This window comes from Artemia sp. Qi Xiang Cuo, chromosome 7 (assembly GCF_049724085.1).
Source record: "Artemia sp. Qi Xiang Cuo chromosome 7, ASM4972408v1, whole genome shotgun sequence".
Classification (NCBI taxonomy): Eukaryota; Metazoa; Arthropoda; class Branchiopoda; order Anostraca; family Artemiidae; genus Artemia; species Artemia sp. Qi Xiang Cuo.
The window spans coordinates 14,415,180-14,442,147 of NC_142800.1; the positions used below are offsets into that span (position 1 = coordinate 14,415,180).

The 26,968-nt window shown below is 35.1% G+C and overlaps 1 protein-coding gene across 2 annotated transcripts in view; it reads right to left on the reverse strand.

Moving 5' to 3' along the window:
* Dph5 (diphthine methyl ester synthase) overlaps positions 1 to 26,968 on the reverse strand; it is a 43,064-nt gene that overhangs the window by 12,381 nt on the left and 3,715 nt on the right. For both annotated transcript variants that reach the window (XM_089091393.1, XM_089091394.1), the window contains exons 2-3: positions 23,135 to 23,368; positions 3,867 to 3,987 (exon numbers count right to left, since the gene is read on the reverse strand). In XM_089091393.1, the coding sequence (XP_088947519.1) occupies positions 3,867 to 3,987; positions 23,135 to 23,368 (355 nt within the window). The remainder of the gene's footprint in view (positions 1 to 3,866; positions 3,988 to 23,134; positions 23,369 to 26,968) is intronic.

The window sequence follows — 26,968 nt, forward strand, 5'->3', positions numbered from 1 at the left end:
TGGAGGAGGGGGTTAATTGGGAGAATCTTTCCGTGGAGGATGTTTCCTTGGGGTAAGGGACATTTCTATGAAGGGGGCACCGGATTTCCCAGCCTTATTTAAGAAACGATCATAAATTAAATTAAAAAAACAAAACAAGTTTTTTCAACTGAAAGTAAGAAGCAACATTAGAACTTAAAACGAACAGAAATTATTACGTATATGAGGGGGTTCGCCCCCAAGTCAATACCTCGCTCTTTACGCTACAGTTCTTTGTGATTCAGGGGTTTGTGATTTAAACAAAATTTTAACTTTAGCGTAAAGAGCGTGGTATTGACTAAGAGGAGAACCCTCTCATATACGTAAAAACAAATACGTAATAAAAAACCGATAAAAAAAGAGATACGGCTCAATAGTAATCGAAACTTTAAAAAACAGAATTTTCATTTCAAAAAATTTACCAAAAGAATGGGCTTATATTGCTGATTCTAAATACATAAATTGTATTAAGTTTAGTATTACTCATAAAAGGCTCCCTTACAAGTGAAAGAATTTTAATGAAAATCACACCGTCAGATTCAGCGTATCAGAAAACCCTATTACATTGGTTTCAAGCTCATATCTGCAAAAATGTGCAACTTTGTATATTTTGCCAGAAGAGATCACGGATGCCTGTTTATTATTTTTTTTAAGGGGTAATCGTACCGACCCCGTGGTCCTACAACATCAAGAGAGAGCTCATTCGAACGGAAATTAAAAGTTATAGTTCCTTTTTCAGAGACCAAAAGTGCTGGAGGGTAACTTGGCCCCCTCCCACGCCCCTTTTTTCCCAATTTCGTCTGATTCACAAGGGAACAAATTTTTTTGTACTTTCATCAGAGATATTTATTATAATTAACGGCCTTAGATAATAAGGAGTCATTCTTAAAGAATTGGAACACGATTTGAATTTAACGTAAAGAGCGAGGTATTGACTAGGGGGCAAACCCCATAATATACGTAATAAAAATATACGAATATAGAAATTCGTTACGTAAGTTAATTTGTAAATTACACCAGAACCAAATTTAGAGAAAGCCATTTAGCAAAAGAAAAGTAAAATTAATATGCAAATTTTGTTTTACTTATTCAATAACAGCGAGCAAAAATAAAAGCTGCAGTAACTAAAAAACGATCATAAATTAAATAAAAAAAAAACAAGTTTTTGAAACTGAAAGTAAAGAGCGACATTAAAGCTTAAAATGAACAGAAATTATTCCGTATATGAAAGGGGATGTCCCCTCCTCAACGCCTCGCTCTTTACGCTAAAGTTTTTTATTGTTTAAAAAAATAAAGTTGTGGGAAAGTCAAACTTTAGCGTAAAGAGCGAGGCGTTGATGAGGGTACATCCCCTTTCATATACGGAATAATTTCTGTTCGTTTTAAGTTTTAATGTCGCTCCTTACTTTCAGTTTCAAAAACTTGTTTTTTTTATTTAATAACTCTAAAGGACCAGTGGCAGAATTTCTGCCTTGTGTGCAACTTCTTTACTGACTGGCTAAAAGGCCCTAAGGTTAATGAAAGCTCCAATTTTACTATATTTTGTAAGTAAAACATCTACCTTTGTTCTAGCCTGTTTGCTGGGATTGCTTTCCAGTTCAGAGGAAGGGTAGCTTTAACAATGCCATATATCAAAACAAATTGCTGTACAGTAAGTTTTCTAAGAGAAGCATATCACATCCAAAGAGATGCCATATAAACATACAATGACAAGATTGTCGCATTTTCACTTTTCAAAGCTTCCATCTATCATTTTCTAAAATTTCCCATTAGAATTTAGTAAGGTTTTCCTTAAATTCTTTTAAAGTTTAAATGATTAGCCAAAACTGGGTACTTTAGGTTAATTTTGACACCTTTTAGTTTCTCAAAAGGTATGGCAGTCCTGTTCTGTTCCTGTATGGAAGTCATTTAGTTGCTGATTTAAGAGAGAACGGAGTTTCAGGAATTTGGAGACTTAGTTTTTTTTTTTTAATAAAATGAAATAAAATAAAATGTAAAATAAAATCCCAACGTCATTGGGAATTTATTTCCCAATGACGTTGGGAAATAAATTATTTCCCAATGACGTTGGGAATATAAATCCCAACGTCATGGAAGTCATTTAGTTGCTGGTTTAAGAGGGAAAGGAGTTTTCTGAATTTGGTGGGTTTTTTTTTAAATAAAACATTGAAAATTGTAAAACAAAAAAAAAACACAACCAATTATTAGCAAAGTCACCATGAAACGTTGACAAACCAGAGCAATTTTTGGTAATGTTTTTATTGCTTTACAGAGTGCTGTGTATGGTATATTATTGACAGGCATCTGATTATAGGCAGTACAACTTAATTTTTATAACTCTAAAGGGTCAGTGGCAGTATTTCTGCTTTTTCTGCAACTGTTTTGCTGAGTGGCTAAAAGGCCCCGAGGATAATTAAAACTCCAACTTTACTATCTATTGAAAGTAAGCTTCCAGCTTTGCTCTAGCCTGTTTGCTGGGATTGCTTCTCAATTCAGAGGAATAGTAGCTTTAACATGTTATTATTCTAATCCACCATTTCAAAGAGTTGGCCTCTCTTAGCATAGTTGAAGAGCCAGAATCGTGTCTGTACATGGGAGAAAAGCTGATACCAGTACATCTTATCATGAAAAACATGGAGTCAGTATTAGTAAATTCTATAGGATTGATCTACCGCATTAGTGGTTGTGATACAGTGAGCTTTTTCTATTTGAAAGGGAATTTAACTTTAGTTTGTGCTGCAGAAAACTCTGCAGCTCATGGTAAATATTTATTCCATTGTTCAATGCAACATCTCAAATCTGCCAAAATATGAGGAAGACATTACTAAACTACGTCAAAAAGTGGTGCTTGGCTGTGTGGTAAAAAAACCAGTGAATCCCTGACATTGAACAATCTACAAGTGCATTTGTTACAAAGGAAAAAAAGATGTGAAGTATTTGCCTCCTATGGAAAACTCCTTTAAATATCACATAAAACGTGCCCTTCTACAGTGGTCTGTCATTGTATAAGGCAATATTCTTAAGCTGTTTGTGCATAATTCACTGGATTTTGGCTGAGCTTTTAGCGAGTCTGAAGAACTGGTGGATCCTGTTATCACCACTTTGCTGCCATAGGAGGCAAACTTAGGATTTTTGACTACTTTATGGTGGAAAATTTTGAAATAAGTCACTGAAAAATGCATTTTCTTATATTTGCCTCTTAGTAACCTATTTTAGCCAGCAAATAATCAAATTAAAAAGTAACATTATGTAACATTATTAAATAATCAAATTAAAACATAAAAAGTAATCAATTAAAAAGTAACATTATGCAATGAAGAAGCTTAGTTTTCTAGTTTAGCCTCAGTCATTATCCTGACAAGGTCCAAGGTCATAAGTACAAAGGTAAACTTCACGAATACTGACCAAAGCAACACCTATTGTTATGCTTTGTTGGGTGGCATTTTTTTTGTCTGCTAAAGTCAGTGATCAGATGAGTTTATTTGCATCCAGTTATTTCTATTCTGGCATGCTTTGGCACTCTGATTACCATATTCGCTTAGAAAAAATTAATGAAACATTACCTTCGTTAATTTTTCATCAGTTAAAGCATAAAGTTAAGAATTTACTCCTGTTACATCTCCAAAAATTAAACATTTGAAATTTGCGGGTCATGCCAGTGCTGGCGGTCACGGGTCCTGGCAGATTCGTGATAAGCAGGGTCAAAATGGCCAGAATCCGTTCTCCAACAATTTGTACCTTTTACAACACGGGGGGGTCAAGATTTTTGCGCTTGGCGCCTGGACTATTGGGAATTTTTTTTCTCACACACTTCCTGGACTAGAAAAGATATTGAGCCTATAGCTTACCCAGTAGACATAAAGTATGAAGTTTGTTCTTCCTATTTCTAATGATTTTATCACAAAAGCTAGTCGGTTTCCAATTATCTATCCAAAAAGGAATAGACACAGTCTCTCCAAAGTTGTACAACTGGAAATAGAAATATATAAATGCTTTTATTTCACGTAGATACTCTTTCAAATCTTTGCTAGATTTCTAGTCCTAGGAGAGATTAAGGTTGTAATATTATTTTGAGAAGAGAAGTGCTGAGGGTAAATTTCTTCAGCAATTCAAGGCAAGTGTGTAAACAAGGATTCTTGGGAAATATGGGTTTTAATTATTATCACTTTTCAGGGTTTATAATTATCATAATTATTATAATGTATAGTTATTATCACAATTTTTTAATATTTACTATTTTGCTCCTTTTTTTACATTACTACACTTGTAATCTGAACTTCACTCACCCTTTATATATATATATATATATATATATATATATATATATATATATATATATATATATATATATATATATATATATATATATATATATATATATATATATATATATATATATATATATATATATATATATATATATATATATATATATATATATATATATATTTATTCATTTATACATGCTTTTACTGGTTTTCATAGCAATAGCGAGTCCATATGAGCTATTCTTTGAAGTTTCCCCTATCAAATCGTTCTTTTCGAATGTAATTAAACATAGATGGGAAGTTTCTTCTTCTTTTTTTTTGGGGGGGGGGGGGGGGTGATTGAATGTATTACAAACGGGAACAAAAATTGATGGCCACTATTTCTAATTTATCCGCTAAATTTCTTTAGACTTTGGATGCAAGAGATCTCCCTATTGGTAGAGGAAGTCTGGGTGAGGGGGGTTATACAAAACAAATGGGCCTATAAACTACCAAAATATTAAAGTGCGCTTTACAGGTATGTTTTGCTTATTGCGAGTCAAATCACCCACTGTCTTAGCACAAACTGAAAGTTTAATGCATACTCATCCCCCAATACATTATTTTGCCTCCATCAAAACAACATTATGGTTGCAGCGGTAGCTGCAACCAAGTAAAGAGCGAACCACAACCCATAGTAACCAAAAGTTAGAAACCACGTTTAGAAAAAAGCTGACACTGACACTGATTCAGGAATGGTGACTATTGTTTCCTTTTGTCTTAAAAGTAAATGTTCAAAAAGTAAAAATTGCAAAAAGAAATTTATGTTGATTTCGAAAAAAACCTGAAACCCCTCGAAATGGCATCAGATCAAAATGAAAAGCGTAGGCTACCACTAGAATCAGCATGGTCGAAAACCTTTCACAAGGGAATTACTGTCCCTCTACTTGAACAACAAAAAAAATTGCCTTTTTGCATCGGTAGGACTGATCTGTCTCCTTTTTTGATTCTTTTTTTTTATAGCAGGGTTAGGGGGTGGCCAGAGCATCATAGAGATTTGTGTAATAGCTCAGTCAAAAGGGAATTAAATTTGTAAGTGTCCTTTTTAAGTGACCAAAAGATTGGAGGGCAACTAGTCCCTTCTCCCTACAGACCACTAGTCGCCCCTTCCTACAGACCCCCTCCCCAAAGTCATCCAATCAAAATTTTGAGATAGCCATTTTGTACAACATAGTTCAAAGGGCCAATATCTATGGTTTTAATGATGATATGACCCTCCATAGTCCCTCTGGGGAAAGGGTTATACGCTGTATTGGTATCGGACATCACGATATCACGCGTATTGTTATTGGGCGTTTTGGTATCACCTGTATCCTAGACAAATTTTTAGTAGCTCATATAAAAGATATTGCTCATATTTACGTCCTTACTTCCTATAATTTCCACCATCGGCAAGTTCCAAATGGCACTAAAAACGGCATTTTGCGTGCCTTGTTTCAAATGGAAAAGCTGGGGCTACTGGGCTACCAGAACTTTTTAGAGTGACGGTTAATGGCTCATTTGAAAGCTATTGCTCATATCTACGTGACCTCTAGCAATTCTACCATCTTCGTCAATTCGTAATTTCGTCAAAAGCCTGAAGGGGGGGGGGGGCAAAGGTGAACCAAACTTTCACAGATCAAGTGAAAACGTCACCGAGAAATAAAAAAAGTCTTATAGTACCATAAATACAAAGAAGTCCCAATGAAAACTGACCCGTTTCTCTGAATTATGCAGGGTTATCTAAGTTTCGACAAGATTTTTGAAGAAACTAAATTTCAGCTGGGGCGGGGGGGGGGGGGGGGGTAAACTGGGGTCGGGGGGGGGTACTTGCCCCCTACCCCATAACAAATTAGGCCCTGACAAAAAAACACTTTTGGTGTCACTTCTTAAGTAGATAATGCAAATATTGCAAGCATAGAAATAAAATCTACAAATGAATTCATCGAATTGATTTTACATCAATCTTTTATGTAATTATTTGAACTTTTAGTTACTTTGTGCCATGCTTTGTTCTTTACTAGGTTTTCAGCTATATCTGATGAAACTAACATAGGTACCATCAGTGGCTGATCCAGGGGGAGGGGGAACGGCCCCCCCTAACGTAGTCCAACGTAGTGAAATTTACTTAATTAACTCAAGTTTGCGTTAATTAAACTTGCTCCTAACGCAAGTCTATTGGATTAACCTATTTTGCCCCCCCCCTAAAAATTTTGGTAAAGTGCTACCAAATCATATTATTGAGTTAGGAATAAAGTGATTGCACAATTCGATGGCTTTTTTTATGATGATTACAAATATAATAATCATTTCTATTGGAAATGAATTTAAGCCCCCCCCCTTTATATACCTAACCTAACCCTGAATTGGCATATAGAGGGGGGGGGGGGCTGAAATTCATTTCCGATAGAAATGAATAAAAAAAGGCATCGAATGGTGTATTCACTTTTGTCCTAACTCAATAATATGATTTGGTAGAACTTTACAATTTTTTTTTTTTGATCAACCTATTTTGCGCCCCCCCCCTGGGTCCCATTTATAATGAACTAAATCGGTCCTTTATATAACTCTTTTTCGATATTGTCTCAAACTGAATATTCTTTTATAATATGTAAGCGTTGGTGGCTTTGTCAGTAGAGCGTAGGCCATGTCATCCCAAGGCATCGAATTCGAACCTCATTCGGGGTAACTTTTTCTGTATAAATGAATGATGCTGGTTTCTAGGAAAGTAATAAGGTTTTATTACAAACTTTTGGTATTCTAGTAATATTCAATTACTATAAGCTTTACTATTCGTTCTTGACTTTAACTAGCTGCGGAAAAAATAAAAACCAAAATACAATAATGAAGTGGTACTTGTTCATGATTTAGTACACCCTCGAAAAATTTAAGTTGCGCTTTTTAATGTGGCTATTGTAGAATGGTCAAGAGTCTCCGTTGGTAAACTGGTGAGCATAGCTTGAGCATGAAAATGCAGTTTTTTTTTTTAAAAAGTGATACTAGTTTCCATCCAATTTTTTTTGTCACTTAAAAAGAGCACTAGAACTTTTAATTTCCGTTCGAATGAGCCCTCTCGCAACCTTCTAGGACTACTGGGTCGATACGATCACTGCTGAGAAAAAGAAAAAACAAATAAACACGCATCCGTGATCTTTCCTCTGGCAAAAAATACAAAATTCCACATTTTTGCAGATGGGAGCTTTAAACCTCTACAGTAAGGTTCTCTAATACACTGAATCTGACGGCGTGGTTTTCATTAAGGTTCTATGATCTTTAAGGGGATGTTTCCCCCTTTTTTCGAAAATAAGGCAAATTTTCTTGTAACTTTTGATGGGTAGGACTAAACTTGATGAAACTTATATATCTAAAATCAGCATGAAAATGCGATTCTTTTGATGTGTCTATTGATATCAAAATTCCGTCTTTTAGAGTTTCGGTTACTATTGAGCCGTGTCATCTCTTACTTACAGTTTGTTTAGCACGAACTGTTTGAAAAGCTTGGAAGTGTAAAACGATATCATCATTGTGATAATTATGGTCCAAAACCTTTAACTGGAGGCCCCCTTAATAAGCTACGCAACTAAGGTACAGAAAAAAAATATATCAAACCAGATTATTAGAGGCGTGGACTTCAAATTAGATTGTCTTCAAATTAAACTTCAAATTAGAGTTGAACTTCAAATTAGATGTCTTGGGTTCGATTCCTAATTCTGTTTTTTTTTTCAACCACGGTTTTGTCCCCTTCTATACGATCATTTTCAGATAATTTCACTGTTTTTATAAATGGGATGCACTCATTTTTAAAGCTTGTCCCGGGAAGGCATTTTGTCAAGCATTTTGATTCAAAATGAACAGAGGTCATCCAGTACATGGTTTCCAACGACATTCTTAGTAGATCACTAAATCCATACCCCATTGTATCGCATATTTTTTTCAAAATCCTGTATGTGGGGGTGTGTGTAAAATCTGGAGCCAATTTTCCCAAATCAAGTGAAAATGACAGAGAAAACTTAAAAACGAGCCATATAGTAATAAAAAAAGGTAAAGATGTACTAAAGAAAACTGACCTGTTTCAGTGAATGCTTGAATAATGCAGGCTTATCTTAGTTTTGACAACACTTTTGAAAAAACTAAATTTCAGATGGGGGGGACTGGGGGAAAAACTATGGTCTGGGAGAGGCAGTTGATCCCTCTGTCCCATAGGAAATTACGCTCCTGACCCCGACCCCTTGCCACTTAGTGGTTCTGGCACCACTCAAAGTTGTATATTAAAAGAAGGATTACTTATTGTTATACTTGCTTACTCAAATTATTTACTTGACAATTCCGCTGTACAAGTCTCTCCATACACAAGATTGTGTATCCAAAGAGGAAGAAAGACAAATGAAAACAGTTCTGTAGGAGAATTCAGGCAATTCTTCCCAAAATTTTTTAAATGAAAACAAACTTAGTTTATAATACTATTTATCGTACCTACACAATAAATTCTCTCTTTTGAAATTTCGAGTCATTTGTAAGTAATGAACAGGGTTGCCATCCAGTGAGAAAAAAATCACTAGATTCTTGAAAACAAACACCACTAGATCAGCACATAAATCATTAGATTATTGACCAGAAATCACTAGAAATCACAAGAATTTTAATACCCTTTATCATTGTAATTAATGATTGTTTTGTTTCTTTACCATGTTCTATACAGGCACACACACAGGAAGGGGATAAAATTACCCCTTAAAAGTGGAAAAATACCTTTAGATAAATGTTTCGTTTTTTCACAAGTGAAAATGACCCTTGAAATTTTGAGAAATGCCTTTATGCATCTTAATGCAGAGAACTAAACACAATTCTTGCTTCCTCCCTGTTCCCGAATTGATACTAGCGACACTTTTGAAAATGGCTTTTTATAATTCCATGGCAAAAGTGTGTCACACTCTTCACAAATTTCGATAAGCATCGGTGTTATTGCTTCTTAAAAATAAAGAGGTACTTGTTAATTATACGGAACACACTAAAGAAGTAAAGTTATGTTAATCCTAATGAAATATGCCAAAATATGATAAAAATATAATACTTTAGTTTATATAATAACGTAATTTGGGCTATACAGTTGCACATTAGGGGGGTGTGGGGGTAAAGTAACCTAACCTTACCCCCACTCCCCTAATGTGCAAATATATACCCCAAGTTATACAAGTCCAATTTATTCTGTCACCCGTTTATTGTCTTTGTGGCTACGAAACTGGTTTTCATAGATCGTATATTATCCTTAGCATACTTTCATCCCAAGACCTATCCTCAGGGGCTGTGTGGGTCATGTTAAATCTAAAGGTATACTTTTGAAACCTTTCAACTATGTTAAACAAAATGACTATCTCAAACTTTTGATGGAACATTTTTTTTGGGAGAAAAGGGATTTGACAGGGAGGCTAGTAGCCGTCCAATCTTTTTGTTCAAATAAAAGGGACACTAGAAATTTTAATTTCCGTTCAAATGAGCCCTCTCCCGATGTTATTGGACCGTTGGTTCGATACAATCACCCCTGGGAAAAAAAGAACACGCATCCGTGATTTTTCTACTGGCAAATAATACAAAATTCAACACTTTTGGAGGTAGGGGCTTCAAACCTCTACAGTAGGGTTCTCCGATGCGCCGAATCTAATAGTTCGGTTTTAGTTAAAATTCTTTCAATTTAATTGAGTGTTTCCTCCCTCTTTCAGAAATCAGCCAAATTTTCATGGTTTATTAGCCTTTTATGGGTAAAACTAAGCTTAATGAATCTTATATATTTGGAATCAACTTACTAAGCCGATGGAATTCTGATTGATATCAATTCCGTTTCTAGAATTTCGGTTACTATTGAGCCTTGTAGCTCCATTGGTACAGTTCTTTGCCACAAACTGTTTGATGTATTAGCACATAAATCCAAAAACTTAAAGAATAGGAAGTTATCTGTGCTTATTTGGGGTTTCAATTACAAATAAGAGAATTTGGAGAATTATTGGAGTTTGGATTAGATGTAAGAAGTAGCCTACAAATTAAAATCATTAGACCATTCCCAGAGTAGATACCCCCCCCCTCCGCCCAACCGACTTCAATCATCAAACTACAATCGATTTAATCTATCTAGTTGGATTAAAAATCCTTTTAGAAAAAGAAGAACTAAGTCCTACTTATTTTTTCAATGATTACTTTTTTTCATTTAGAAAATTATATTTAATGTATACCTACCTACCTTCTTATTTTTCAATTACATCATTTCTGTTCTATTTACAGATGTAGAGTGTCTATTCATACCCATCATTCACTTCACTTTCAAAGGTTTTAGCAGAGGAAAATCTAATTTAGAACTGATAGATTACAGAGAGAAAAAAAAACCATAAATATGAAGACAAAATTTGACCTGAGCAAACGTTGTAAAACAGGAAGTATAGAACATTTTTGCAATTTCGCGATTAACTACTTTGCCCATTATCTTGATGATAACACTCTGGGGTCGTATTTGATATGGACATATGGCGGGAAATCCGAAGTTTCAAAGGCAGTATATTTGCATAGAATGCAAATCTGGAACATATTAGGAACTGAAGTGAATCACTATTTTGTGTGTTTTGTTATTAGTTAGCTTCTTGTATGATTTATTCGATTGAATCATGAATCTACGCGCTATATCGTGAAAAATCACTAGATTTCTGACAAAATCACTAGTTTTAGAACGAAAAACACTATAAATCGCTAGCTAAAAAAAAAATCACTAGCAACATAAAAATCACTAGAAATAGTGATAAATCACTAGGGGTGGCAACCCTGGTAATGAACGGCTTTTCTATTTAGGGACAGGTCAAATAACTCTCTAAGCCTAAGGCACACGTCTGTTGAGCTAGAAAAATTTCCCACAAGCATGGCGATAAGCAAACCTGTCCGCTTAGTTAACCTTTGGTGCCGAAGCGACTCACCTGGAGCTACTTTCGTAAGTGCTACTTAATTTAATTTTTAAAACAAAGAATTAAAGGTCTATTTATTCTTAAAAAAAAAATTACAAAAAGAAACGTCACTATTCTTCTTTAGATTGGAGGTGATTAGAAACTATATAAAAAAAAAAGTTTTGAACTGAAACTAAGGAGCAACATTAAAACTAACAGAAGTTATGCCGTAAAACAAAAAAGATCATGGCAGTATTGTTTCTAAACTAAATTTTAATCAAAAACGAGCAGAGATTAACTTAAAAAACAGTTTTTCCGAGGGAAGTAAAAAGCGAAGCTGAAATTAGAAAATGAACAAAAATTATTACTTCACAGCCTATCTAACATATATCAATAAAACTAGTGCAAGTAAATCAACTGGTGATATTTTCCTATGTTTGAAGGATTACAGAAAACTAGCGCTCTACTGAAAACACAAAATAATATAAGAGTTTTGGCACGGTAAAAATAAACATTTAAGGGCACTTTTCACAGTATAAAAGTAAAGCCTTTTTAGATTGTTGATATATTTAATTATTCTTTTAATTTGGCATCACTTCTGCACAATGAGCTCAGTTCAATGATTGACTGTCATTTTGGATCTGAAAAGACATTTCATGATTATTTTGTAGACAAGTTTGAAGTGAAGGAATCTCATTAGTATTAAGACTACAGACCAAGGCCGTATCCAGGGGGGGGGGGTTACCCGGCTTGACCCCCCCCCCCCCCGAAATTTTTGCCCGAGTCAAAAATTAGTAACCCCCCCAAAAAAGTCAAAAATTAGTAACCCCTCCCCCGAAAAAAAATCCTGGATCCGCCCTTGCTACAGACTAGCCTTAAAATTTGTATCACAATTTGGAATTCTCCGTTTTATAAAGAGAAATAACTGGATCTCCAGAGTCTATTATGGTTGATATGCTCTTCATTTTGAGTAAGTGAGGCCAAGATGTTACCCAATAAATCAATCCATTACTTTTTATGCTCTTTAATGACCGTAAACATATTATATTTGTGCCTAAGTTTTTAAGATAATTTTAATTGTATACTGAAAGTTACTGATATCACAGCTCCTGTAAGACTATGAAAAGCGTTATAGATTAGTTTGTTGTTGTGAGGCTACGTATTTACTTTTGACTCCTAAATCATTTTTTATACTTGGCTCTTGTGTTTTCAATAAAGCGCTATTTTTCTGTAATCCTACAAACATAGGGAAATTTCCCCAGTTGATTTATTTGCACCAGTTTTATTGATATATGTTAGATAGGCTGTAAAGTAATAATTTTTGTTTCAACTTCGCTCCTTACTTCCCTCGGAAAAAAATTTATTTTCTAAATTAATCTTGCAAGAGATCTAAACCAGGTTAGACCTAATCCCCATTTCGAAGGGGGGGGATTCAGACAACTTTGTTTTTAAGCTTAAACACCCATATTTCCACGGATTTGCGCTACAGCGATCTTAGGGGGTAGGTCGAAGGATTTCTCCTTTAGTTATAACATACATCTGAGCGGGAAAGGGGTAATTCGGGCTGTACCAACTAAAATCTATAAGTTTAAGGACTGCTTCTTAAACAATTTCTTGTATTTCTGTCGTAGTAATTCATCTATTTTTTGTGTTGTTTCTGAAATGCTGGTCCCTGAAAATTCCAAGCCGAAGGGAAGAAAAAAACAAAATATACCGTTTGAGCCAGGGACTTTAGGATAAACTTTTCATCCGTTCGTGAAAATATGCAGCTCCTTTTCGAAGAATATTTTGGGTTTCTAGGCCTTTGCCTTTAACTTAAACATTAAGTTTTTTAGTCCAAGGAACTTGAGGATGTAAAATTCAAACCAGTTGGAGACATAAATTTGACGATCTATTTACAGATTAATTACAAAAAGCTTTTTCCACAGAATGAGTTTTTCAAAGAAAAGTAAAGAACTCCATTAAACCGTAAATGAGCAAAAATCAAATAATCTACCAAGGGTGAAACTACCACAAATCAGCATCGATAACTAAATGAAACCAAAAACGAACAGAAATTACAATAAATAACCGAGTCAAACTCAAAACAAGCAGAAATTAACTTGAGTAGGGCTCAAAAACCCTATACCTTCCCAAGGCCAGAACATAATTTGCACTTTACTGAAAAAATATAGATGTTTTTACTTTTATAACTTTAATAAATCAAATAATATTAACAATTTGATAATATACTAAATATCAATATATGTATATTAAACTGACAATGCACATTCCCTTTGTATTTTTTTCAGTAAAGTGCAAATTATGTTCTGGCCTTGGGATGGCATTTTATTTTTACTTTTTTTGGTTTAATGGAGTTCTTTACTTTTCTTTGAAAAACTTATTTTGTGGAAAAAGTTTTTTTAATTAATTGCTGTTCGTTTTATATTGACACAGTCTTTTCAAAGAAAAAGAAAATAATACTTGAAATATTTTGTTTTTCTAAGACTTTACAGTTTGGCCTGCTATTTGTATGCTGGAGAAAATTTTTCTGCAAATTTTAACAACATGCAAATTTTAAAAATCTGTACACAAATAGTAATGTTTAATTTAGTTTCATACCTCCTTTAGTTGACCTGAAATAGAAAACTTGATACCATTCGCAAAAAAAAATCTGTTTACTTTCTTTAGCTTGGATACACTTAAGTTATTTTGATTTGCTTAAATTTTAAGAGCAAAAGTAGCCCCGAAAGTTTGAACATAATACCCTCAGTCGTTCCTGGGATACTGCTGAGATGCCTTATTGGGAATTAGCATTAACACAGTGTAATTTGATTTAATCTTAAGGCAACATTTAGTTTTTAAACATAAAGGGTAAATGGGAGGGTGGGCGTGGGACTAGATACCCTCCAATCACTTTCTACTATTAAAAAGGGCATGGGCCCTTTCTATTTTCAATCGAAAGAGCCCTTTTCGAAGTTCCTAGGACAACTCCTTCGATACGAAGTACCCTGGTCTAAAAAAAAAAAAAAAATACCTTGTACCCAAATCGATCTTTACTATAAAAATATCAAGCCTTCCAATCACTTTCGACTATTAAGACGGGCACTAGCCCATCCAGTTTCTAATTGAATGATCCCTTTTCGAGTTTATACGACAATAATTTCTATAAACACCTTATATGCCCCCAGGACATAAATTACAACCCTTGCCCTGAGGGATGTGAGGGGATTGTCATCCTCAAATACCTAGTTTCCAGAATTTTAAACTACGTTAAACAAAACGACTATTTCAAAATTTTGATTGGATGTGTTTGGGGAAATGGTGGGCGTGAGTGGGGCGTTAGCTGCTCTCCAATCACTGCCAACTATTAAAAGGGCACTAGCCATTTCAATTTCCATTCGAATGAGCCCTTTTGAAGTTTCTACGACAACACACTCAATTAAAACTTTATATGCCCCAGGGGCATAACTTAAACCCCTTGCCCCGAGGGCTGGGGGGGAGGGGGTTGTCATCCTCAAAGAACTAATTTCCCGAACTTTCAACTACGTTGAAGAGAAATATTATCTCAAAATTTTGATTGGATGTGTTTGGGGAAATGGTGGGCGTGAGAGGGGGGTTATTTCAGCTCCGATCACTTCCGACTATTAAAAAGGGCGCTAGCCCTTTCAATTTCCAATCGATTGAGCCCATTTTGAAGTTTCTACGACAACGCTTTCTACAAAAACCTTATACGCCCCAGGGCATAACTTAAAACCCTGAGGGCTGTGAGGGGGTTGTCATCCTCAAAGACATAATTTCCGGAATTTTCAACTACGTTGAAAAAAATAGTTATCTAAAAATTTTGATTGGATGTGTTTGGGGAAATGGTGGGCGTGAGATTTACTTTCCCTCCAATCACTTTCGACTATTAAAAAGGGCACTAGCCGTTTCTATTTACAATAGGAGGATTCCTTTTTGAAGTTTCTACGACAACGCTTATATAAGAAAAACATTATATGCCCCCAGGGCATATCTTACAACCCTTGCCGTGAGGGCTGAGGGGGGAGTGTCATCCTCAAAAACGTAATTCCCAGACTTTCTAACTACTTTGAGCAAAATGGATATCACACTATGAAATCACAGTATGAAAACTGTGATTAGATGTTTTTGGGGAAATGGTGGGTGTGAGAGTGGTGTTAGTTATCCACCCATCACTTTCGACTATTAAAAAAGACACAATCCCTTCTAATTTACAACCGAATGAGCCCTTTTTGAAGTTTCTACAACATCACTATCTATATAAACCTTATATTCCCCCAGGGCATAACTTAGAACCCTTGCCCCGAGGGCTCAAAGGGGATTATCGTTCTCAAAGACCCAATTTCTAAAACTTTTAACTACGTTGAACAAAATGGCTATCTGAAAATTTTGATTGGATGTGTTTGGGGAAAAGGTGGGCATGACAGGGGGATTAGTTGCCCTCAAATCAGTTTCGACGATTAAAAAGGGCACTATCCCTTTGAATTTCCAATCGAATGATCCCTTTTTCAAGTTTCTACGATTCTACGGCAATGCTTTCAATAAAACTTTTATATGCCCCCAGGGCATAACTTACAACCCTTATCCTGAGGGCTGTGGGGGGGAGTGTCATCCTCAAAGATATTATTTTTGAGACCTTTCAACTACTTTGAACAGAATGGCTATCTCAAAATGTTGATTGGATGTGTTTGGATAAATGGTGGGCGTGGGAGGGGTGCTAGTTACCTTCCAATCACTTTCGACTATTAAAAAGGGCACAAAGCCATTTCAATTTCCAATCAAATGAGCCCTTTTTGAAGTTTATATGACAACACTTTCGATAAAAACCTTTTATGCCCCAAAGGCATAACTTACAACCCTTGCCCTGAGGGCTCTTGGGTGGAGGGTTGTCATCCTCAAAGACCTAATTTGCAGAACTTTCAACTACGTTGAACAAAATTGCTATTTCAAAATTTTGATTGGATGTGTTTGGGGAAAAGGTTGGCATGAGAGGGGGGTTAGTTGCCCTCCAATCACTTTCGACTATTAAAAAGGGCACTAGCCGTTTCTATTTCCGATCGAATGATTCCTTTTTGAATTTTCTGCGACAACGCTTTCTATAAAAAAAAATTATATGGCCCCAAGAGCATAACTTGCAACCCTTGCCCTGAGGGCAGTGGGGGGAGTGTGATTCTCAAAAACATAATGTCCGGACTTTTCAACTAAGTCGAACAAAATGGATATCTGAAAATTGTGACTGGATGTATTTGAGGAAATGGTGGGTGTGAGAGGGGTGTTAGTTATCCTCCAATCACTTTTGACTATTAAAAAGGCACAAGCCCTTTTAATTTCCAATCGAATGAACCCTTTCTTAAGTTTTTACAACGTCGCCAACTATAAAAACCTTCTATGCCCTCAGGGTATAGCTAAGAACCCTTGCCCAGTGGGCTCTGAGGGGATTATCATCTCCAAAGACCTAATTTCTAAAATTTTTAACTACGTTGAACAAAATGGCTATCTAAAAATCTTGATTGGATTTGTTTGGGGAAAAGATGGGCGCGACAGGGGATGCCCCCAGGGCATAACTTACAACTCTTATACTGGGAGTGACATCCTCAAAGATACTATTTCCGGACCTTTCAACTATTTTGAATAAAATGGCTATCTCAAAATTTTTATTGGATGTGTTTGGATAAATGGTGGTCGTGGAAGGGGTTTTAGTTGCCTTCCAATCACTTTCGACTATTAAAAAGGGCACTAGCTATTTCAATTTCCTATCAAATGAGCCCATTTTGAAGTTTCTACGAACACACTTTCTATAAAAACCTTATATGCCCCAAAGACATAACTTACAACCCTTGCCCTGAGGGTTGTGGGGGTTGTCATCCTCAAAGACCTAATTTTCAGAACTTTCAACTACATTGAACAAAATGGCTATCTCAAAATTTTGATTGGATGTATTTGAGGAAAAGGTGGGCGTGAGAAGGGGTTAGTTGCCCTCCAATCACTTTCGACTATTAAAAAGGGCACTAGCCCGTTGTTTTTCTAATCGAATGAGCCTTTTTTGAAGTTTCTACGACAAGGCTTTCTATAAAAACCTTATATGCCCCCAGGGCATAACTTACAACCCTTGCCCTGAGGGCTGTGGGGTGTGTCCTCCTTAAAAACATAATTACTATCTGGAAATCAACTACGCTGAACAAAATGGTTAGCTCAAAGTTTTGATTAGATGTGTTTGGGGGAAAGGTGGGCATGGAAGGGGTGTTAGTTGCCTTCCAATCACTTTCGACTATTAAAAAGGGCACAAGCCACTCCAAACTCAAATCAAATGAGCCCTTTTCAAAGTTTCTACGACAACTCCTTCAATAAAAAGTGCCCTGATCTAAAGAAAAAAAAAGAAAAAAAATTCCCTTGTGCCAACATCGTTCTTTAAATAGGCAGCGCGATTGCGCTGTCTATGAAAGTGTCAAACCTTCCAATCACTTTCGACTATTAAAAAGGGCACTAGGCCTTTCGGTTTCCAATCGAATGAGCCCTTTTTGAGTTTCTACGACAATACTTTCTATAAACACCTTATATGCTCCCAGGGCATAAATTATAACCCTTGCCCTAAGGGCTGTGAGGGGGTTGTCATCCTCAAAGACCTAATTTCCAGAACTTTCAACTACGTTAAACAAAATGGCTATCTCAATATTTTGATTGTATGTGTTTGGGGAAATGGTGGGCGTGAGGAGGGGCGTTAGTCACTCTCCAATCACTTTCAAGCATTAGAATTTGCACTAGCCCTTTCAATTTCCAAGAGCCCTTTTGAAGTTTCTACGACAACCCTTTCAATAAAAACCTTACATGCCCCCAGGGCATAACTTACAATACTTGCCCTGAGGGCTGGGGGGGGGGGGGGTTGTCGTCTTCAAACACCTAATTTCCAGAACTTTCTACTAAGTTGAACTAAATTGCTATCTAAAAATTTTGATTGGATGTGTTTGGGGAAAAGGTGGGTTTGAGAGGGGGGTTAGTTACCCTCAAATCACTTTCGACTATTAAAAAGGGAAATAGCCCTTTGAATTTTCAATCGAATGAGCCCTTTTTCAAATTTCTATGACAAAGGTTTGAATAAAAACCTTATATGCCCACAGGGTATAACTTATAACCCTTGCCCTGAAGACTGTTGGGGGAGTGTCCTGCTCAAAGGTATAATTTCCAGAATTTTCAACTACGTTGAACAAAATGGCTATCTCAAAATTTTGATTGGATGTGCTGGGGGAAATGGTGGGCGTGGAAAGGTTGTTGGTTGCCTTCCAATCACTTTCGACTATTAAAAAGGGCACTAGCAATTTCAATTTCCAATCGAATGAGCCCTTTTTCAAGTTTCTACGACAACGCTTTCTATAGCAATAATTTTTTGTTGATATGTTTTTTTTCAATAAATTCTTCTTCTTCTTCTTTTTCTAAAACGCTTCCTATAAAAACCTTATATGCCCCCAGGGCATACCTTATAACCCTTGCCCAGAGGGCTGTGGAGGGGGAGGGGGGTGTTATCCTCTAAGACTTAATTTCCAGAACTTTCCAATCGAACTTCCAATTGAAAGTTTTTTCAACTGAAAGTAAGGAGCAACATTAAAACTTAAAAGGAACAGTAATTATTACGTATATAAAGGGGATTGCCCCCTCCTCAACACCTCGCTCTTTACGCTATAGTTTGAGTTTTGTCCCAATTCTTTAATAATGACTCCTGAAACACAAGGGCCGTTTTATTAGAACAATAAGACGCTTTTTTAGGAGTACTAAAAAACTTTAGCGTAAAGAGAAAGGTGTTGAGGAGGGGGCAACCTCCTTTATACACGTAATAATTTCTGTTTGTTTTCCTATTAGGTTTCAGACGCTTGTTTGCCTTGCAATTCTAGAGGTCATGTTGTTCAACCAACATTCAATTAATTTTTTGTTAGTGTAACTGTCTGAGCTTGTGAATTGAATCACTTACCTCACACTCTAGGCAGGTAGGGCCCCTATTAGGCTATGGACGCTTGTTTGCTTGCGAGTTCAGGCAACTTTTTGGTCAACCCAATATTTTAGCGCAACTATCTGAGCCTATGAATTGGGTGCTAAACCTGGGCAAACAGTCAAGAGAGGCAGGCCAGCTCTGTTAGGCTTTTGACTGGACACTTGTTGGCCTGCAATTCCAGGCGATTTAACCGTCATGTGTCAATTCTAAAATTTGGTTAACCTGCCTGAGACTCTAGGCGGGCCTGCCTCTCCAAAAGCTAACCCACAAGTATTAGTCTAGTTTCAGATTCATAACTACTCCCGCTGCTTGCCCAGACCGTTTACCAAAACGCTTGGAAAACAATAGTTCCCGTATGCCTGCGAGTCCAGGGGACTTTTTGGTCATGTGTCAATCCTAAAATACTGTTGCCTGCCTGAGACTCTAAGCAGGCAAGCCCACTAGGCTGAAGTTACTTGTTCACCTGTGAGTCCAAGCAAGTTCAGTTCCCCCTTTTGTATACAAGTCCAGTCAACATTGTCTGTCATGAGTCAACCCAGAAATCTCGATCAACACTAAAGTTCTGTCACTATCTACTTTAGTTCTGCACCAAGATGGATGTATGGATGATAGACTATTTATCCACAGGTGAAAATTACATCATTTTTATACATTCCTGAAAAGTCTTATGCCAGCTGTGCCTCTCACTCAGACTATCTGTGTTGGCTTTTTTCCAATTAGCCATAGATTGATGACAACTTGATTTTAATTCAAAAATCTACTAGAAACAAGAGTTTGGCTACTGCTCCCTTCCCCCTTCCCTAACTGTCATTTGCGCTTTATTGAAAAGTGCAGGTTTTTTGAACATTGTGCTTTAGTATTTCGAAATATCGACGAAAAATAAAAGATAAATCACTAATCAAGATAATTGGAATAAACTATGGAAAATAAACTGAATGTTTAATATTTAATTCCTTTAATTCCGGGATACCTCAGCGATTGCAAACTAATTTTGCTGTATCTTTTTTTTAGTGTTATAGACATTTAAAAATATATTTATAATGTTTTTTGTTTTCAGTAAAACGCAAATGACGCAACGACGCAACTTGCTTCAGTTTAAAATGCCCCTCAACATTCCTCGATGTCCAACCTGAATGTTCTTAGCCTTTTCTGACACACCCAGGATCAACCCCCCTCCCTTCAAAGCACTTGTCTGCAATATCTCTCTAATGGCTAAGGTTATTAGTTGAAAAATTCAGAGGATATTGAATCGGATGTTTCAAATAGATAATTTCGGAGACCACACTGCCTTTCCATGACGATAAAATAAAAGTTCAAAATAGGGATAAAATCCTTTTTAATAGACAGTGTATAATAAATTTCACAAAAAATACCAGATATTTCGGTCACATATACAGTGACCGTCATCAGTAGTAAAACTAAAATAAAACAATTTAAAACAAAAGGCGGAAGCTAGCCTCTTTGACCTTTATGGATTCGATTCATTAGCGTTCAATGATATACCACTTGGACAAAGGTCAACTACATTGGGTGAATTGAACTTTACTCTGTCAGATTTTAATAAATTATCATAGATAGAGTTCAACCCATATTCACCTGTATCCAGATTCAAAGCAATATTCTTGAATAAGATTTTCTTTATTTCCAGAGTTTCACGAAAATTTTGCTTTAAACCCCGATCCCTAGAAATCAAAGAAATCAAGCATGTATAGTTAAGGTTATTAAGTTGAAACCTTATTTTATCGCATGCATAGTTAAGGTTATTAAGTTGAAACCTTATTTTATCGCATATATAGTTAAGGTTATTAAGGTGAAACCTTATTTTATCGCATGTATAGTTAAGGTTATGAAGTTGAAACCTTAATTTATCGCACGTATGGTTAAGGATATTAAGTTGAAGCCTTATTTTATCGCATGTATTGTTAAGGCTATTGAGTTAAAACCTTATTTTATCGAATGTATAGTTAAGGTTATTAAGTTGAACCCTTATTTTATCGCATGTATAGTTAAGGTTATTAAGCTGAAACCTTCAAAGATTGTCCAGGAAGACGTTGAACTTAATCAAAATACATTCATGTGCCTTCTGATCGCGAAAAGGGCGTATGTCCACATTGTGAAGATCGGCGAATGGTACTTAGTTGAAACTTTCAAGGGATGTTGGTCTAAATCAACAGATACTATGTACATCCAGCTTTTTAAAATAGAGTGTGAAATATCTCAGGAACAATAAAGGGTATTAAATAGAAACTTCCAGAAAATGTTGAGGGGATATTGAACTCAATAAAAACTAAATGCATCCAGTCGTCACGAGGGCATATCTGAAATATCTCAGGAAAGGCTAATAGCATTTAGTTGAGACTTTCTAGGAATGTTGATGGGGATGATGAAATAAATAAATTAAACTAATTACAACTAATAAATTTGAATCGAACATTTTAATACTTAAGCCGAAGAAATGAAAAACTGTAGAAACATTCATTATACGAACCAATAATAACCCTCGGGCCTAGGTAATAAAAAATGAAAAGAAATTGAAAAGAAAAACTTTCCTAAGCAGACATTTTCCGAAGAAAAGTAAAGAGCCATATTAAACTTAAAACGAGTAGAAAAGAAATCCTACAATGATTTAAACTCAAATCATCAGAAATTACTATTAAAGAATAAATGAAACCCAAAATAAACATAAATTAAAATAAATAGTCATACCAAATATAAATCTAATAGATACTGATGGATGAATAAGGTTAAAACGAGTATGAATCAAATCAAATATCAAACTTGAAACGAAACAAATTACTATAAGCAGGAGTTTGGCTACTGCCCCTTTCATCTCCTCTGAACGTAGTAATTCTAAAACCTATTTTGTCCTTTGCGCTTTACTGAAAACAAGAAGTAAAATCTTGAACTGTTGAGATTTCAAGAAATCAATATTTTTATATGTTAAATATTCAATTTATTTTCGTTAGTTCTTTCCAGTCGCCTTGATTATTATAGTAATTATTTTTTTTAGTTGTCGTGTATGCTTTGAAAAAACTAAAGCACACTGTTAAAAATTTATACATGGTACTGTGAATGTCCTAAATCTGGTTAATGTCAACATTCACTGGTGACTGTCCGAAATTCATTTTCCTCTGATTGGATTCAATTAACTTTGAGAATCAGCTTTTTTAGTCTTATGCAAGGTTTGATGGTAAAAGTTAAAGTTAGGTTGGGTTAAATTAGGTTATAAATGTAGGAAATGGGTTAAAAATCAAACCTAACCTGTGACCATCAAACCTTGCATAAAAGTGAAAAAGTTGACTGGCAACACTGACTAAATCCAAGGAGAAAAAAGTAAAGTTTTACAAAATAAAGTTGTTCATGTCTTAGGAGATTATGTGAGATTTGAAAATAGCACTTTGAGGTACTTCACTAAAATGAAAATTCTAAATGTTTATAAGTTAAGAGATTATCAGTAAGCTATTTTTGTTTATCATTGCTATTCTCTCAGAGGAAGTTATTACGGTTAGATGAAGATAGAAGAATAGAAGAAGGGGCAGTAGCCAAACTTCTCTTTATAGTATTCTTTTCGTATGAAGCTATACTTGAATATTAGATTTAATTTTTATTCGTTTTAAGATTTATTCATTAATCTACATCAGTATCTGTTATCATCATGTTGGATATTAGGCTATTGTTCATTTAATTTCTGTTTATTTTGGGTTTCGTTTATTCTTTAATAGTAACATATGGTCGTTATGAGTTTCAATTATTGAAGGATTATTATTATACAAATGTATCTCTACTGGTCATAAGTTTAACATGATTTTTACTTTTCTTTAACAAAATGGGAGTTTTTTCTATTAATTAATTTCAGATCGCAATAAATCACAGACACCAACTGCATTCAACATACTTGTACATACCTGTAACCACAACATACAACATACCTGTAAACCACAGACACCAACTGCATTCATAATTGATGCATTATGGATAACTTTACATTCTATCCCTTTTTGTTTGGCTCGAAGAACTAAGTCTGTGTGAGTGGTAGCTCCGAATGGATCACCAACAACCAGAAAACTTATAAGACTTGTTTTTGCTTCTTCAAGCATTTGGTCACACTGTTGCTCTACATAATCTCTATCTGCTTCAATAAGCTGCCTTCCATATACTTTTTCCTGAAAATATTACCATTAAAAAAAGACGGCAATTAGTCAAAGGTAGATGAGGATTAGTTTGGGAGGAAACTAAAAGCTGCAATAGGAATGCTAGTGAAAACACTTTAAATTTGGTAGAGGAAAGATAGTATTTTTGCAAGAATTTTTGAAGTGATAGACAAGATGGTGAAAAAAAGAAAGTGAGAGAAGTAGAATAAGCACTATCGTATGAGTTAAGAAGATGTAAAATGAAGGTCACGAATAAAACTGTCGAGGATCTGGAAGATGTGCAACAAGATATTGCTGCATAGAAGATATGCTGGAAGATGCTGAATTGAAATTTTAAGGAAGTCAGAGTAAGTAGTCAGTCTGGACTTATCGATAAATAACAGTTCAAATAGGGATAAATCCTTGTATTAGACAGTGAAAAAAACAACAAAAAATATACTGAATATTTCATTCACATGATATTTCATTTCCTCTGGACTTACTCCATTTAAACTTAGTACCAGGACCTCAATTAAAGGAAAGTGTCAAATAGAAATGGACAGAACATTTTGATAGTGGTCTAAAGTATGATGGAGCTATGGAATGGTATTTTAGACATTACAAATTTTGTGAAGAAAATTTTTATTGGAAAATGTTTTCTGTTTAATTTACTAAGGTTACTAAGATAAAGCCTATGTAAGAGCGGGGGGGGGAGGGAAGAGGTAAAAAACCATTCAAGTTCATTACTAAATACTTTTAAACCGAATGTTTTGAAAATCGGCAAGCATGGTCCTAACACATACAATGGAACTTGAATACTCCCAGGGATTATCTAATGGCCGTTTCCTAGAGAATTATAGGGAGCTATGTTGATGCGCAAGAAAATCCAGCCATTGACCCAATAAATGCAATTTCTACACATTAGACTATTGTACAAGGTGTCATATTGACTATCTAGGTAAACCAAATTCCATTTGATTGCAATGATACAAATGATTGTCACGATAGCAGTTTCAGCTAGTGAGGCTATTATAGCTGAACATGTATGGCCAAATAATCAACTCAATTTAAAATTAATCCTTTACTTCCAGTAAAGAAAATCATAAAAACTTAATCATTCAAGGCGTTTCTAAAAAAATGGTATGTAAATTTGCAAAAAAAAAATTATAGATAATAATTAATGTTTTTTTCCAACGAAATAGGGCAAATACGTTGTAATAAAGCACCACTTTGAAAAATTAAATTCATATAATTAGGGAGGAAAATTCTTGTCTAAGAAAATTTTATTTTAATTGTAAATATAACAAATATAGATCTTAAGTAATTGATTTTTCAAACGAAAATACGCACAAAAAGATGACAATACGTTCAAATGTTAAACATTCATAACATTATATTCGGGATTTCAATGAGTGTATAAAAAAATGGAATATTCATTTCTCGTAATTTGCGTACAAGATTTTACTGAGAAAAGCCGCTCCAAACATTGTGTTTTATGTTAAGATTCACTATTACACATAATGCCCAATTTAAAATCCTACAGAGAGCTTCAGCTTAGGATCCTTCATATGCTTACTTACATATTTTGATTATTGTTTACTAAAGGACCATTTAAATATCATTAGCTTAGGGGGGCCTTGCAATGAACTATACAAGCACTAATAAGAAAACAAAAATGAGCTAACTTCCTAAAGCTTTGGACAGTAGACTATACACATTAGTGAAAGAAGAAGTAAAAAATATATATTTAAATAAGCAAAAATAAAATAAAAATCGAATTCGGTCTCTTACAAACAATTTTAATCTATCTTAGAATTTTGATCTGTCTGGCTCAGTTCCAAGATCCGGGTCTACGTTTTACTGATACAAATCTTCCAACTGTTTTGTAAAGGGCACATCAACTGAGATATTTCTGACTGAGTTAAATTCTTCTATTTCAAGAAAGATTCTCCTTAGTTTTGTCAAGTGTTTCACTACTTTTGGAACAGTTGCTTTTGCTAGTTATTGATCCCTATGCTTTTATGTCTGAGATATTTCTAGAAACACGAGGAGAGTTCTACTAATGAAAAATTTCAGGGGCTACTGAAAAAGGTAGGAATACAAAAAACGGGATTTTTCAATGAAAATACCGAACAAATATATTTTTCAAACAAACAGAAATTATTAAGTATATAAGGGGGGTCGCCCCCTCCTCAACACCTCACTCTTTAAGCTAAAGTTTTAAGTACTTTTTTAAAAGGGTCTTATTGTTCTACTTAAACGGTCCATGTGTTTTAGTAGTCATTCTAAAAAAATTGCGACAAAATTCAAACTTTAGCATAAAGAACGAGGTGTTGAGGAGGGGGCAACCCATTTTATATACGTAATACTTTTTGTTCATTTTAAGTTTTAATAATTCTCCTTACTTTCAGTCGAAAAAACTTTTTTTATTCAACTTCTAATCGTTTTTTAAATAATGCCAGGAAATCTGGCCCCACCTCCATGGAGAAACCTTCTCCCCGCGGAAATATCCTCTCAACAACTCAATCCCGGTGAAAATTTACCCCGGATAATTACTCTTAACCACTCTATGCGTAAGATTGAGACGGAAAAGAGAAATCAAGACATAGAAAAAAATGTGTATAAGAATTCTGGAAAATTCCCCCAGTGTATAATTTCCCCTGACAAGTTCACTTCCTAAAAACTTCCCTCCCTATGAAAAATCCCCCGTGGAAAAACCCCCAACAGAAAATTTGCACCCCCCCCACCTTAAAATGTATGCCTACATCCCAATAACAAATACTATGGACAAACAATGGGCAAATTGTATAGCTTAAAGACCTTTCCCCTGGGACTGTGGGGGGAGGGTGTTTATATTAAATCCAAAGACTTAGTTATTGGACCTTTCAACTATGATGAACTAAATAACCATTTCAAAATTTTGATCGGACGATTTTGGAAAAAAGAGTGGGGAAGAGGGCCTAGTTGCCCTCCAATTTTTTGATAACTTGAAAAGGGCACCAGAACTTTTAATTTCCGTTCGAGTGAGTCCTCTTCCGATATTCTAGGAACAGTGGGTCAATATAATCACCCCTGAAAAAAAACACACACACAAATAAACACGTATCCGTGATCTTTCTTCGGGCAAAAAATACAAAATTCCACATTTTTGCAGATAGGAGCTTCAAACCTATACAGTAGAGTTCTCTGATACGCTGAATATGATGGTGTGATTTTCATTGAGATCACTTCACTTTTAAGCACTGTTTCCTCCTTTTCTCAAAAATCAGAAAAAAATTCTAAGGCTTTTAACCTTTGATGAGTAAGACTAAACTCAATGAAATTTATATATTTGAAATCAGTATAAAAAGCCGATTCTTTTTATATATCTATTGATATCAAAATTCCGTTTTTATGAGTTTTGGTTACTATTGAGCCGGGTAGTTCCTTACTTACTGTTCGTTACCACGAACCGTTTGATATATTCCATAGAGCAATTTAATAAAGCAAACGGTTTGGGTTAAACTGCGACCACTATGATAAGCAGCCGCCTATGATATTTCCTTGGAATGGAAATTTCGATTCTAAAAGGGTTTATGTTGGGGTTCCACCCATTGTTTCTTTTCTTTTCAGATAAATGACCTATTTTCTTTT